The sequence below is a fragment of the Amblyomma maculatum genome, chromosome 10, assembly GCF_055883805.1.
Source record: "Amblyomma maculatum isolate TAMU_Amacu chromosome 10, ASM5588380v1, whole genome shotgun sequence".
NCBI classification, from domain to species: domain Eukaryota; kingdom Metazoa; phylum Arthropoda; class Arachnida; order Ixodida; family Ixodidae; genus Amblyomma; species Amblyomma maculatum.
In genome coordinates this window covers 57,538,209-57,554,590 of record NC_139353.1, presented here as the reverse complement: position 1 = coordinate 57,554,590, position 16,382 = coordinate 57,538,209, and the positions used below count along the sequence as shown (strand labels likewise).

General features: G+C 46.9%; 1 protein-coding gene across 1 annotated transcript in view; it reads left to right on the top strand.

The window, feature by feature from the left end:
* The first annotated feature begins 7,656 nt into the window (after window positions 1–7,656).
* The window catches only part of LOC146176571 (uncharacterized), a 90,030-nt gene continuing 81,304 nt past the window's right edge, over window positions 7,657–16,382 (top strand). Inside the window, exon 1 of the mRNA XM_084582833.1 lies at window positions 7,657–9,148. Within this exon, the coding sequence (XP_084438959.1) occupies window positions 8,715–9,148 (434 nt within the window). The 5' untranslated portion in view covers window positions 7,657–8,714. The remainder of the gene's footprint in view (window positions 9,149–16,382) is intronic.

Below are 16,382 nucleotides of genomic sequence, written 5' to 3'. Positions count from 1 at the left end.
GGCTATGTTACACCGAATTCACCTCGAAGCGCTGCAGGGTACCACTCCTTTTCGGTAAGTATGCTAAGATTTCGAATCGAATCGGAGGGGTATTTTTCACCTAAAATTTCTTGTCGATAGATCCTATTTTGCCTGCCGACCAACATCAGCTTGGTCAGAGAGAGCGGATGGATCAAGTTTTACATATAACAGTATTTAGATGAAGTCCTCGAGGGCCTCTTTACAGATGAGTCATAAAATGACTCTTGGTCGCAAGTTGCAAGTGATACCGAGGGAGGGATCCATACTGAGAATTTTACGAACAGAATCCTAAGGAACGAAATTAAACAGTAAATGAAGAAAATGAACCTAAGAATTCAGACACTTCATTTCTGATTCACCAGAGTAAATTAGCAGAAAGTTCTTCCATCATTTTGGCGAAGCCTGAAGCGCAAGAAAGTCAGGGACGTGACAGAGACACAGGACGAAGCTCTCACGTCCTCGTGTTTTTCGCACTTCAGGCTTGGCCAAATTGAGCAAACTCCACCAACTAGCTCAAGAAACAGCTTGCTGAGCTTCTTTCACCAGTTTGATATTCCGCTTATGCAGTGCAGTAGCATCACCATATATACCTATAGACAAAAGCCCTCTTAGAGTCTTGATATATATATATATTTTTGCCTCTTCAGTGTGCTTTTTCGTCATATAGATAAATATTCTGTAAAATGAGTTGAAAAGTTCTTAAGGTATTTTTATGCTGTTTTTGCCATCAGTGTGTCACGAAATTTGGGCGACACCAAATGCACATATATCCTGAGGGAACAGAGTGCAGCGGGTGCTGTATAGCTTAAGTCACAACGCCCATTTTCCACACTGCAAAAGCGTACGTGAAAGTCCAAATACTATGGAAGGTTGTTCAAGCATCCAAATGTAAGCCAGGCTTCTGAACAGAGTCAAGAGCGTTGGCGATGCGACAGCGTTGGAGATGCGACATCTGTTACCAACGTTGATTCATTTTCAACTTTTTGTTCCAAACTACAGGCCATGGTTTGAGCTGAAATTATTCGGTTGCGAATTTCGCTTTCTCTTTTACGTTCCCTCGTTTAACGCGCTCGACAGCCTGTTGTTTCATTGTTTCCTTTTTGAACTTGTATGTGTTCTTTAACTGTGAGCTGTTCGCGCGGAATTAATAACACATTTTCAGTTTTTTTTTTTTTTTTTGTGCTTCCTAGTACTGTATTTCTGCAGAGCTGCTTTGATTCTTTGCATCATTTTTTCGATATTATGAATGTAATGCCCACCTGCTATGGTCTCAACTAGAGACTAGCAGTATTGCAAATAAAATACCTTTTCGAATAATGGAGCGACCACCTTTCACGATTTAGCAGTTGGTAATCAGAAGTCAATAATTCGGCAGGTAGTCAATATTTGCTCGGCTCGCGGCTCGGTATGATGAAAATGCGCTGTGTCAGATGGGCTAAGTACGCACAAATAAACGGGGGGGGAGGCATTTAGATTGGCAGGCCGCCCAGTAGCAGGCCATATGTACAGTTTATTTATGGCGCTAAGTTTGCTAAGTTTCTCACGCCGCTTCAGACGTGGTACTAAGGGCGGCCTTACAAAAATGTGTGCAGTCCAGCCATGCAACAAATCACATAAACTACAAGCATGAATGTTCTTTGTTAGCCATAACTGAAAATGAGATCCATTAGATGGTGAAAGTCCTGTCTTTTGGAGACTAGTATTGTGCCCATGCGATGTTCCTGGGCATGTCCACAATAGATGCTGGACAGTGACCCAGTGAATGAGTATAGGCACTGGGTAAGGGTGACAAGCAGCATGTATCTATAGTCTGTGACCCTGTGTTGTCTTTGACCCAGTGAATGAGTATAGGCACTGGGTAAGGGTGACAAGCAGCATGTATATATAGTCTGTGACCCTGTGTTGTCTTTGACCCAGTGAATGAGTATAGGCACTGGGTAAGGGGGACAAGCAGCATGTATATATAGTCTGTGCGACCCTAAAGTTACCGCGAACTTTTTTTAAGTGCTTCTATAGGTTTCTTGAGAGTGAGTCATTATGTGAACCTGTTTATACGTGAGGTCGGCAGATAACGCTTCTATGGCGTCTAAGATCGTTTGCAATTCGAAGGCAAGATGAGATTTGGTATCGATAATGTAGGTTCGGCTGCTGTTAAGGAAAAGGTGCGCTTAGCTTATACAAACAGTTGAACCATACGTTGGGGTTACGGCTGCATCTGTGTAAATAATACTGCCATCAGGTGTTTTGGAAGAAGCATGGTGCGAATGGTGATGAGGAGAACTGTGTCTTCTTGTGGAAAAGAGCCTTGTTAGAAATAAGATGGCAGTAGTCCCATGGAGGCGGCTGATGTTCGATTTCACGACGAAGGAAAGATTTTCTTGCTCTATTTGTCTGTCGTTGGGCAATTAATTCTGCCGACGTATTGAGGTGGGCGCACTCCTGGAGCAGGCGGATAGGAGTAGCTCGAGGTCGTCCAGAAACGACTCGCGTGGCTTCGTGGTTGAGTGCCTCAAGTGTGGACCATTGTCGTTTTGTCAGTGTTTGAAACTGTGCCTGGTGTAGGAGCCGAGATTGAAAGAGAGCACGAACATGTCGGCGAGCGGCATCTGAGCGGGCACCGCCAGAACTATTTGCTATTTTTGGATGAGTTCAAGTTTATTCATAGCACTTGCGCACACCTGACATCCAAACTGTACCTTTTCCTGAAGAAAGAACGTGCAGGCCCAAAACCTTGGTATGTTCCACCTCAGGGAGTGGTTTATTGTTAATAGTGAGCACGAATAGATTGGCTTTGAAAGTTTGTAGGCTGGCTTTATTGCCCACATGGACATATCATGTTTTGGAGAGGTTGAGGGATAGGCCAGTGTTGTTGAGGAATTTTATTTCTAATCGCGGAGTACCGCAGGACTCTGTATTAGTTCCAACTTTGTTTAATATTGCATTCATTCCTCTGATACACGCCCTTTCTTCACTCCCTAATCGTTAAAGTGTTAGCATATGCAGATGATATTACTATAAAGTCTAAAAACCACTCTGTCCAGCTGCAGCAAGACTCCTTCATAAATTTCCCGTGTGGAGTCCAGGCGGTCTGCTTCTGAGGCATTTAGTGACGCTGATTTAGCATTAGTGGAGGCCCTTCCCATCGGAGCGGGTAGAAAAAATTATCTTACCATCAAGAGATTCGGAACCGTGGAAATGAATTGCAAGCCGCACGAAGTGGCTCAGAAGCAGACCCCACATGGGTGCTACACTTTTGACAAAGACTTTACATCTGCACACCGGGAGTTTGCTTTGGTGTTCCTCTTGATTTTATTTAAGAGGCTCCCCGCTTCGTTCCGTTCCTAAAAATAGGAAAAACGCTGCTCGCCGAGGGCTGTCTAGCCTTAAAATAAAAACAATTCCGGCAGCACGGGACTTTGGAAGGAGACGCGCGCTCGGTGACGGGACCTGCGTGTCGCGCTCCCGGTCGTATTGTTCGTGGACAGTTTATGGCCCTTTCTGAAAAGTTCTGTATGCTCTTGGCCGGTTGGAAAATGTAGCGTACGGAAGGCAACGGAAGGGCAGCTACGAACCACGTGCGACCCGTCGCTCTGGAATGAGGCTGTTAGTTTTTTATTATTTTTTTTTCTCGCACCTCGTCGATGGCCAGCTGCACTGAGACGCCGTGTGTATTTGTGCTGTGCGCACTGCTGGTGGAGCTGATGTCTGAGCGTGCTTTTGTTATTTTATCTCTGCTGTTGCTGTCGCTGGGCAGTGGATCACGTATGTACATCGGCACACCCGGAGGTCGTGTTGTTCTGAGTCTTGAGATCTTTTCTTTTCTCAACGACTCTTCGCGTCGCACCCAACACAATTGTCCGGCTGTACCAAAACTATGGGAGCGAGCGATATGCTGCTCGCAGAGGGCCGTCGGGCGGTAAAGTAAAAACCGTTCCGGCAACGCTCGGAGACGGGGCCTGTGTCGCCCTCTCCGCGCATTGTCCGTATGCAGCCGTTTATGGCCCTTTCGGAGAAGCTGCACTGGGACGCTTGGAAAGCGTAGCCAGGGGAAGTCTGCGGGTGTACATCCCAGTTAAGAACACGTCCGAGCCGTCGCGCTGAACTGGGGCGCTTAATTGGTTTTTCGTTCCACCTCGCGGATGACCAGCTTAACTCGGACGCCGAGTGTATCCCTACAGAGAACACGGGTGGTGGATGTGGCGTTTAGTGTGTGTTTTATTATTTTACTTTCTTTTGAGAGACTTCGTCTCTCTGCCTTCTGTACACGGGGAAGAGCTAAAACGAATTCGTGGAAATGAACGCTGTGCTCGCGAGTGAACAGGCTCGTGAACACCAGCGTGCCATTGGCTACTTCAAATATGATGAAAACTTGCCGTTTGGCTCTAATAAACGCCTTCCTTCTTGGTAACTTAGATTGTCCCCAGAAATCTAGGGAAAGTGATTTAAGGAGGGGTTTTGGCACCAAAAGGGAATCTTCGACAGGGACTCTCGGTGGAGAGTGTTCGGAACGGGTCAACCCTAGCGCTGACCGCGCTTCCAGGAACGATCGCGGAATTAAGCCGTCGGTCAGACAGGACAGGGTCCCGTTGCGGGCGAATTTCGATCTAATGTTCCCGATCGTTCGTAGTGTGAGAAGTTGGGTAAACAATGTAAAGAAATTCAATCGTTCATTTGCGCAAAGAAATTCGCCTGTCATTGTCATCTTTCTACATGTGTAGCACTCCAACGAACCCCATCTCCACAGAGGATCGGGCTAGCAGTAACAACACCAGACAAGTCTAACTGGGTATGTCTGTCATTTATTCCAATAACAGGTTAAACGACTTCGTGGAATGCTTACTGTGCTCATATGTAAACAAACTGACGTGCATCCGCGTACCATTGGCTATTTCAAGTTTAAAGAATACTATAATCCTCAAGATCTTCACAATGCTAGACTTTGTGGCGAAAGAAGTTTTTTTGCGCCAAAAAGGGATCACTTGGATAGTCGGTGGAAGGAGTTCGGACCTGCAGTGCCAAGGTTTGCGCATAGCTGCGCTCCGAACAACGAGGAACCGCACGCGTAGCGCGGTTCAAGTCGTGGTTAGGCAGAACAGGGCTTCGTTCCTGACCGTTCTTTAAGATTGCGATCGCACTGGCCGTATAGTGCAGAAAGTTGTATATAGTGTATTCTGCTGTACTACATTGGTCTATTGGCCTAGTTTCCGTCCTTCTGCAATGCGTCGCACCCAATTTTACCACATCTCCATCGAGAACCTCACATCGCCACACTGCGAGAACAACAACATCAAGAAGAGAAGCTAAGTCTAACTGGGCTGCTTAAGGCGAAGGCCAAGTACCTGTCTCACTTTTCGGTGTGCACATACACTTATATTGAACAGCATACAATTGGAGGTAGATATGTAGTAGGTTCGAATCCCGACCTCCAACCTAGCTAACAGATGTATGATAAATGGGAATCGAAATGGTATGACGTAACCTTGAACACTGCAAAAAAAATAGTTACGTCATAAAAATCACGTGTATGTAACCGAGTTGATTGTGGTGCGTTGCAATCACGACAGCGCCGGCTTTTCATGCGACACTGCGCTCTTACTCAATCACGTAAAAAGTGAATATCACGTTTTGAAGTCGCAAACGTGTACAGCAGGGGATGTCGCGGAGTGCTGTAACGTAAATGGTAATTGGTTAATGGTATGCTGTCACACTTCTCGGCGGGCACGTGAACTGCGCAGTAAAGGAAGGGGAGAGAAGGTAGGAGCGAAAGAAGAAACATATTCTAGAATCTTCCTGGACTGAAGTTATAGGGTATTTTATCGGCCCGGAACGGTTGGTTGTTTTTTCGGCATTATGGCCGAAAACTGAGTACTTCGTGTGTGACTGCAAAATATTGCGCAGTGCAAGTTCCTATGCAGAAAATTGAGCGCGTCATTTCAAACGCATACTATCGAAAAAACATGTGATTGAATTGAACTCCATATGTGTCAAGCCAAAAAAAAAAAAAAAAAGCGATTAATAACTATATATTTTACTATTTTACTGAAAAGATATGCGCTGAATCACCTTTAAGCAACTATACGTAGTGGCTAACAGTTTCCTCGCGTAAAGGCGAGCTTTCCCTGGACATCACTTTTAATTGTGAGGTGAATGTGGAAAAAGTTTGGCTTCTGTTACAAACACAGTGATTTAAATGGTTAATTTTCTGGCGCATAGCAGTATCGTCTCCTTAAACTTTGTTCTTCGCTTGCACCGACTAGTTAAGCCAGCAATAGAAAACTAACTGGGCGCGTGATTCACAGTTCGTAGCAGAAAACTACAAAGTCCTGAGAAAAGATCTGGGGAAATATTGACTGCTATGGCGCAATCTTATGATATGCTGAATGACAGCGTTCGTAAGCATATTTTTTATTGAAAAGAGAGTGCATCCAGAATTTCTAGGGATGCTTGTCCTGCGTGCAAACAAAATACTTGAAACAAAGCGTCAACACAATTAGTTTCTCAAAACAAAAAAAGTTCAGCCGACAAATACGCAACCTATAGGCTGCTCAGATTGCCAAACTACATTTGATGGTACATTAGACAAAATTAACAAGAAAATAACAACAACAACAAAAAAAAAGAACCGATGCTGCAAAAAGGACGAGAATGATGCAACAACATGCAAAACCGAAGCACAGAGAGGTGATATACTGTTCGCATTTCAGGAGGGCTTGTGAAAACACTGCGGAAAAAACATAGAAGTTGGCAATCACTATTCAAGAAATGCTTCTTTGCTGCTGCCAGAATCAAAACTTCTGCTGCATGATCAGAAATAGCACTGCTGCCAAAAGGTGAAAATTCAGACGTGCAAGTTCTTTTTTGCTTGTTTGTTGCACAACTACGAACTCTTTTTCTGTTTTGACAATAATATTCAAGAAACATTCTGCACTGACTGCTTTTGTCACGTCTCGCCACGCCGGGCAAAATCCCACAGAAACGCAGCTAGGCGTTCTTCAACCACAGCCCCTACTACCAATGAAGTTGTATGCTCGAAAATAAAGGTCCAAAAACAGCGCTCTGGTAGTCCTTACACAGCTTTGCCAAAATAGAGAAAAGTATGAGAAAGACAGAAAGTGTAAAACGTTTACAGCGAAAAAAGAAAACGAACATTTCATGTCGCACGAGAGCCATCGTATAGGGCGCGAGCGAAGCTCTATCAGGGGCGAGGAAAAAAGCCTTCGCACCGCGAAGCGCACATCACAACCTTTGGCGACAAACTGCCTTCCCACATCCCCGCCGTCAAACCGTACGTCTTTTTTCAGCCGCGCCGCGCGAAGAAATAAGAAAGAGAAAAAAATTACAAAGCCGTGAAACCACTGACGGGTACCGCATTTTTCGCGCTGCTGCCCGCTTCGAATATTTCTCCCCTCACTCCGACGGTGGAATCTTCACTCTCTCACCTCTCCGCCTCTCTGCGCTCTTATTGGTCGTACGCCAAGCCCCAGGGCACCGCCCACCACTGTTCATCGGAGCCAATCGGAGGAACGGAGTCGTTCCTCTCTTTCCGATTTTGATTCATTTTGCTGATTTTTGTTTAGACCAGCCCTTTCTGGGTCTGCCCCGTCGCGTTTCGAACGCGGTGCGTTCTGCGCGTCTGTTCGCGAGTCAGAAACTTCGATCGAACCCCTAGCGTGCTGAAGGAAGGTGAAGCTGGAGTTGTGAAACTAACCCGGATACTACGTCGCTCTGCACGTTTTGGTGTTCGCGATGGTTCTGTGGCTGTGTTCCTGTAATAGACTTCACCACTAGCTCTGCTTGTCTACGTACGTTCGTCGACAGCTGCTTCGAGTGCAACCAGTTCTGTGAGTGTTGTGTTGGCCGGATATAGCGAGCAGTCTGTGCTTCACCTATAGCCGTCTTCCAGCTTCACGTGGTTTGACATTAGGTTGTGAGAACGCGCCGGTAAGTTGTATTATGGCATAACAATACACATGTAGTGGTTAAGTGGGACTGATGAGTGAGTTGAGGCCGAGGAATCCCTTCAAAGGAAAAGGAGAACGGCTGAGTGAAAACGAATTTCTTGTTTAGTGGTCGAGGAAAAGAACTTCATCTGGACTACAGTATCGGCCACGCGTAGCTATTAAGCAGCGGTCAGTAGGAGAAACGCCTCGTTTGTGTTTAAAACCCACAATCCTGCAATACGCCTTCATCTCCGTGAAGACCACTGTCGATTCACTTCGAACTGGGTTAGGCTTCTCCCTGGACCCAGCTGTTGCGGAAGGTTTTCGAGAGAAACCACTAGACTTGTCTCTTATATTGGAGTGTATCTAGCGTCAAGGGAAGAAATACGTCACCCGAATCACAGGAGCTTGAGATATAACAAGATCCTCCTGTTTTTCTCTCAGCCTTGAAGCAAGTGCAAAATAAAAAGCTGATAAGGACCAATATATTTTAGTTTTCAGCTTGATCTCATAAATCGCGCCAGGAAGAGCATCTTCGTCCTTCAACGCCCTGGTGACAACCGACTTTGACCAGAAGAGCGCCTTGTGGCATGGGCAAGCGTGAGTGCCGTTCGGAGGCGTAGGTGATATCGTCCAGGATTTACTGTCTATAATGTGAACGGGTACTAAGCGTGGCGACCGAAGTGTCCCGAAGACTGGTGAGTCTTGGCATCAACCGCCATCTTCGAGGGCAGGCTGTCAATTGTTTGCGCTATGGCTACGTCGGCCTTGAGCAGCAGCGGTGGAGGCAGCACGGACTCGTCGGGTGATAGCTGCCGCTACCAGTCCTCATCGTCGCCTACGCCCCTGGACCTCAACCACGACCCAGAAGACCTGCACGGAGGAGGCTTGACGCAGAACTCGCACGCCTTGCTCCTTGACCACGGCATCGGGTCGGCGTCTATATATGACACCGAAGCTAGGCGTGACCTGATGGACGACGAAGACGACGATGAAGACGAGTCGCCGCTGACGGTGGTCGATCATCCCTCGTCTTCGCCGCACGGGCACCACTCAAGTCACCACCACCTGTTGAGGCGCGGAGGACATGAACTCATCAACGGCATGTCCCATCACGCTGAACTTCTGGCGGCTACTTCGTCAGTCTCCCGTTCGACGCTGTCTGGGATGGACGCCGACTCGCTGTGGTGAGTAGTGTTCATCTATGAATAACTAGCAGAAAAGGTCTAGATCTATAGGATAGATAGAGTGAACGGTGCTGATATTGAAACTCATACACTTGCAGCATCATCTTGTCGGTCTGCTTTTGGCGCATCGCCTTTTCTGCTGTTTCCTTCTAATGAAGATTAAAGGGTAACTCTGGAGGTTTTTCGACATTCACATGGTATAGTAAAATATTTCTAGGTTCTCTTCTCCGCCCTGACGCATTCTACCAAATTTGGGCGCCGTGCCATGATTCTACATAATTTGGTTGTGCGCAAGTCGATTTTAAAATATGCAGGTTTCGTGGCCTCAGTTGAGACGATTTCTACGGACAACATTGGTTTGTGACGTCACAAACATTATGCCCGCGTTACTGCCCTCTCCTCGCGGGGTCATGAAATGTCGATTCCTGTATTAGGCGATTTGCGACATTTTATGTACAGCGGCATTTCCAGACATTATCTCTACCATCCAACGTACGTACATGTGAGTGTTTTTGCAATACCGTATATGACGTCACCGTTTCGTCTACCGGAACGGTGTTTTTAGCCACGAAGTCAGTTTCGGTTTCGGTTTGTTCTTGGAATTTCGAGAAAATGTTTTTCGTGTCTTAATATGGACACACCGAGGAATGTAATGCAATCAATAACGCAAAATGATCTCACCGGAATTGCCCTTCAACGAGCAACGCTCGCGACAAAATAACAAGTTATATCAATATATCAGTTATATAACTAATTATATCAAGCTATGCTTGATCCTAAGTTTATAAAAATGGTACATGATCTGAGATCACTTCTAGGACACAAATCCTGGCTTGTCAACGATGCATTCAGTCTAGCTCTGGGAGCTCATACATGGCATGATTTAAAATCAGTAGTAGTTTTTGTGAACTTTACATTCGTTAGCTATCTGAAACCTGTGGCTTACCTTGAAGTAGTGAATGGAACGGCTTTTTTTGGATTGGCCCTCGTCTTGCCACAGTTTGAAAAGACCCGCTATTTCCTTTTCCCAAGAGGAAATTTCCTTTCTTGCTTCAGAAATGTGTCCGAAGAAGGAAATACTACTTTTTTATCTACTTACACAACTACTCATTAGCATCCATCCAAGTTAGTGGTTGCTCCTATATAGAAATTCTAATCGGCCATGAGATCAATAGTTTTCCCCTGTAGATTAATAATGATATTTATAATATAGGCGAAGTTATGTGGGCGTATCGCGGGCGACTGAGGGAGAAGTATCGCAATTGAGTTTTCTTGCACAGACATGCTGGCAGTAGCTGAGAATGCGTGGTTTCAGGGAGTTGATGGTTAATTGAAAGAAGGAAAGAATGAACGATTTAAATCAACAAATAAGCTCTTGCACCCGGGGAGGGCTTCTAAATGTCCAGGAGCTCTCTGGCCCTCTCATGATGATAATGATATTGGTGGCCAGCCCTTTGTAACGGGCGATTGACAGTTTCGGATCAGGCTGTAAAAAGAAAAAAACAATAAACGAAAAAGAGAAAAAAGTATGGCCAACGAGGCCGTACCCTTTTTAACGGGTGATCACGCGTAGGGATCTCACCAAAAAGGAAGAAGAAAAAAAAAAAAAAAAAACAAGCTCCAAACAAACAAACGAAGATTTCGCTGGCGCATTAGCAGAGGTAGGATTTTTAGACCCCAGAAATGCTTGTTTTAGGCGCCGAAAAAGCTTGCATGGGAGGCGCCAAAGAATAAATGTAGGCACTATGAAATTACTCAGAAGGGCAAATAATATCAGATCTGAACATTTGCGCGCAATATCTGCCGAAGAATAAAACACCAGCAGGGATTAATTGGAGGTCATACCAAAAAAAAAAAAAAGCGAACCATAGAAGCCTATTAGGCTGTCCCGCAATATATCATGCAGTTGACACGCTTCCGGAGAGCAAAGGAGATGGTTGTTTTCCGCGGCAACAAGTCCTTGCAAACGAGGTTGCCAACCCTTTTAAATTATCTTTTACGTTCCCTCCAACGAACAATAAAATGCGAAATGTAGCTGTGTAACACGCTTAAAATAATAAAAGAGATTTTATTTTAGCCCAAAATATTAATAATACAATAATATTAATTGGTTCACAGGAAAGAAAAGGAGAGATTCGATTCTCAGTTCGAGTATTGGCCTCGGTTAAAAAGAGAACAACAATTAACGCCCTAACAAGTGGCCACATGTTTAGAGGAAACACAGAGGTTGTTAGTTTGTAGCATCTTGCATATTAGCTGAAAATTTTCACTCATGCAAGAATTAAACTTATTTACAATATATACGATGCTTGAACATCACAAAAGATACGTGGCCGTAGTACCCGGCCGACGCGGCCGGGAACTACGGCCGCGTCGGCCAGTTCCCGGGCTCAATCCCGATCTCCGGCGGCTGCGTTTCGATTGAGGCTACAGGGAACTAGAATATTCTAGTTCACTGTAATGGAGGCGAAACGAAGAGGCATTGTTGTTGTGGCTGTAGGAAAAAAGAAAAGAAAATGCATGGACCTGCTACTGGTTCTGTAGCTGAGCCACCCACGCTGCCTCGTGCAGACAGAAGAGAAAATAGAGAAGAAAGAAAAAAGAAGAGTGAAAGAAAGACGCACACAGCAACAACAGCCGTCGTCCACCACCACCGAAGTGGTGGCGGGTGCAATGACGGCCTACAACAGATAAAAATTCAGTGGCAGGCTAGCCTCCGCCGCAAGCAGCGGTGACCTACCTGTGCCAGCCCCACCAGGGCCAGGATCAGCCACCCTTCCCCCTACGAAGAAGCATCCGTGTGCTGTGCGATGTTGTTGTGGCTGTAGGAAGAAGGAAAAGAAAATGCACGGGCCTGCTAATGGCTCAGTAGCGGAGCCATCGTCGCTGCCTCGTGCGGACAGAAGAGATAAAGTACAGAAGAAAGAAATAGAAGAGGGAGAGAAAGACGCGCGCCGCAACTGCTGTCGTCCACCACCTAAGGGTGGCGGATGCAATGACGGCCTACAACAGATAAACATTCGGTGGCAGGCGAACCCCCCGTAGCAAGCGGCGTTGACCTACCAGACTCAGTCCCATAGGGCCAGGAACAGCCACCCTTCACCACCTCGTCCTCTGTGCGATGTCAGCGCACGTTAAAGATCCAGGTGGCCGTAATTACTCCGCAGCCCTCCACTACGGGTCCTCTTTATCTCTTTCCACTTTCACTCCCACCTTCTTCCCTTATGTCGCAGTTTAGGTGTCCACAGAAGAAGTGTGACAGATACAGCGCCTATCTTTTCCTGTGAACCAATTATTATTGTTAGCTAGCGTCGGAAGATACACCACCTTTGAACGGCGCTTTCCGCTAGAACACTATTTGAACTCGAGAGATACCGAGAACGTATTTCTCGAGACATTAACGGGACGAAAGAAGGAGCCCAGTCCATCTTAACATTTATAGCTCACCCAAGCAAAAGAAAATTAGATTTAGGGCCCTTATTCGCAAATACATCAAGGCGGCCGGGAATAATCCCTTGCTGATCGTTGGTGACTTTAACGCCAGACATCAAGAATGTGGCTATGCTATACAGGACACCAAAGGTAGGCAGCTATGGGAGGACACGCACGAGCTAGGTCTCACCCTCCATACGGATCCCGATCATCCAACGAGGACGGGTAACAGCGTATGCGCGGACTCATCCCCAGACCTGACATTTTCAAAAAACTTACAGGGTTTAGACTGGCAAAATTCGGAACAAACTTTTGGCAGTGACCATTTCATTGTCGTTTTGGTCCTCAAAGAGGGCGTCAAGACGCACAGGGCGTGCCAACCGGCCGTTACGGAATGGGATCAATTTAGAGAAATCACGGCAACTGCGCAATTAGAAGGGATTGCAAACATTGAGGAATGGACGGAGGCACTCAAACGCCACGTTGGTGAGGCGGCAAAGACGCTGGTAGGAGACGACGCTCCTGGTATAGCAGATAGCCGACTGCTCCACATGTGGGACGCTAAACAAAGCATGGAACGCAGGCTGAAAAAGCAAAAGTGGAACAAGAAATTTAGAAGACGAATCGCGAGGCATAACAAGAAAATTGAAAGCTGCGCGATCAAATTGTGCGAACAAAAATGGCTCAGCAGATGCGACGAAATGGAGGGAGGCATGAATCTCTCTAAAACGTGGGGCATGCTCCGGCATCTGCTGGACCCAACAAATTCAAAAACTCAACCGGGAATAAGATTGGCAAAAGTCAGACACGCCTTTGAAGGAGACGATGCGACGTTTATGAATAAGTTAGTAAAAACGTACGTTGCAGACAACCAGCGTTCCCCCCTCCCGAGCTACGGTGGAACGCCCAACGAGGCACTTGACGCCCCCACCACGGAGGCAGAGGTAAGGGCGGAAATTGTAAGACTAAAAACTAAATCAGCCCCGGGCCCCGATGGGATCACCAATAAAATGCTAAGGAATCTAGAGGATGACTCTATTAGTCTTCGAACGAAATTCATTGGAAATGTTTGGGAAACCAGCCAGTTGCCAGATCAATGGAAAACGGCAAATACAATACTAATACCCAAACCGGGAAAACCCCCGCAATTGGAAAATTTGAGACCAATTTCCCTAATCTCATGCGTAGGGAAGTTGCTGGAGCACGTAATACAGACGAGATTAACGTGCTTCATGGAGCAAAACAACTTGTGGCCGCACGAAATGGTCGGTTTCCGACCACACTTGTGCACGCAGGACGTAATGCTCCGACTAAAGCATGATATCATAGACTCGCGATCGAGAGATGCCAAAGTGATCCTGGGCCTAGACCCCACCAAGGCCTTCGACAATGTTAGGCACGAGGCTATCCTCGAAGGGCTCGAAGTGCTCGGAGTAGGGGAGAGAACGTACAACTACATAAAAGACTTCTTATCGGGCAGAAAAGCCTGCATAATGTTTCAAAATTTAGAATCTCCTATGATAGAGATAGGAAGCAAAGGCATGCCGCAGGGTTCAGTGCTATCGCCTTTTATTCAACATGGCGGTGAGATGCCTCCCGGGTAAACTCAACCAAATCAAGGTGCTAAGGTTTAGCATGTATGCGGATGATATCAACCTCTGGATTAACCATGGGAGTGATGCGAGTACGGAGGAGCGCCTGCAGGCAGCGACAGACATCATTGTCGATTACGCGGCTAAAAGGGACTTTCGTGCTCCCCGCATAAATCTGAGTTATTTGCTTATAACCCAAAGTATCTCCGCTGCAGGAATAGCGGGGAGATTCACGTTCAGGTGGAGGGAAAACCGGTGCCAAAAGTAGATCACATCAGGATTTTGGGGATGGTCATCCAATCCCACGGCCATAACGGAGAGGTCCTGAAAAAATTAGAACGTTACGCGATGCAAACCCTCCTCGGGCTCTTGAGGAGGGTAACCACTAAAGAAAGAAGCCTCAAGGAGAGAAATTTACTCAAACTAATCCAGGCGTACGTAATAAGCAGAATCAGTTACGCCACGCCCTACCTGGACATCAAGGCCGGCGAAAAAGAGAAGTTAGATTGCCTGATTCGAAGATGCGTTAAGAAGGCGCTAGGACTGCCCATGGGTACCTCGAGCGAACGACTGCTCGAACTCGGGGTGCATAATACGTGGGTAGAATTGGCGGAGGCAGTGCGAGTCTCCCAATTAGAGAGACTAAGCACGACCGAGACGGGCAGGGTAATCCTTGCAAAAGTAGGCCTTAACCAAGACAGAGAAGTTCAAAAAAAAGTCACAATTAATAGTGAAATCAGGAATGCCTTGGTAGTCCCCCCCCCCCCCCCCCCCCTTCCCTAGGAATATGCATCATGAATTTAATGTCGAAAGAAGGGCCAAACGAGCCGAAGCTCTAAGCGACGGTTGAAGAACATGGGAGCAAAGGAAGTAGTCTATGTTGATGCGGCAAGTGGCAGAACAGGTGCGACGGTAGCTGCGGTAGTCGATGGCCGCGGGGCGCCGGTATCCGCGGCAGCCATCAGAGGCCGCAACATAGAGACTGCGGAGGAAGTTGCGATAGCGCTAGGTTGCGTAGGAACGGAAGTCAAGTTCACAATTAGCGACAGCAAAACTGCCATTCAAAATCTTGGAAAGGGGAGGATATCGCCGGAGGCGGCCAAAATCACCACCCAAAGAACGCTGAATAGGAAAATTCAGTTAATTTGGACACCCACTCACGCTGCCGTCCCTGGTAACGAGGCGGCTCACGAGCTAGTCTGAGCTCTCTACTTCCGGGTAGCCATCGAGCCCCCGAACACTGGGCATACGACGAGCGTCTGCAAAATTACGGAGAAATCATCGACCATTATAAATTGGGACGTAGACTGGTACCCCCGCTAGATGTTAGACTAAATAATATAGAAGGTGTCGCGTGGAGGCGGCTACAAACTAATACGTTCATAAACCCAGTTTGGGCGTTTCACGTGCTACCAGACCTTAGGGGCAATGATCTCTGCAAACACTGTGAGGCGAGAGGGACCCTCGACCACATAATTTGGGAGTGCCCACAATCTCCAGGAATAGGACAAAATATTACAAGTAGCCATGTGGTAGAACATCCGCCTCGCATTCGGGAGGTACGGGGTTCAATCCCCAGTGCCGCCGGGTACCCACCGGTTTCCAATGGGTACAAGATTTCCCCCGGTCTGGTGCTCGGCTCTTCTGGGGTGAAATGCTTTGGAAAAGGGGCTATGAACCAAACTGCTGGTTCAAGAAGAAAAAAAAAAGGGCCACATAATGGGCTTTTGCCGCACAAGGCGGACTTATTGTTGTCCGATGGCGGAACGTATCACTGCCATATCGGAGCAACTATTTGAGCCTGGGATACCCTGCTGCGAAGCGCGGACCCTGCGATCCAGCACCGCGCCGTCCATCTGGCGGAAGAGGCCGCAACAAGCCAAGGGCTATCTGCCAGCCTCTAATTCGCGGGCGCACGACTCCCCGGGGTCTTCCCGGCATGCGTGCCGGGGACGGGGAAGGGGACGCCCATTTCCGATGGGATTAAAAGTTGTGCAACCAACCATCCGCTAGAAAGCTTGTCGTCTTTGAAACGCAGACGCGTGAAAATGTAGCCATTCAGTGCTGTCTGACACTGAAAATGCCCGTCAGATATTTTTGGCACGTGCCTACGTACACCTGTAGAGGAACAATGGTGAACACCATCACGGAAGAAAAAAAAAAACAAAAAGCTTAGTACAGAAATTGTGCCAAAATATACAACCAATATA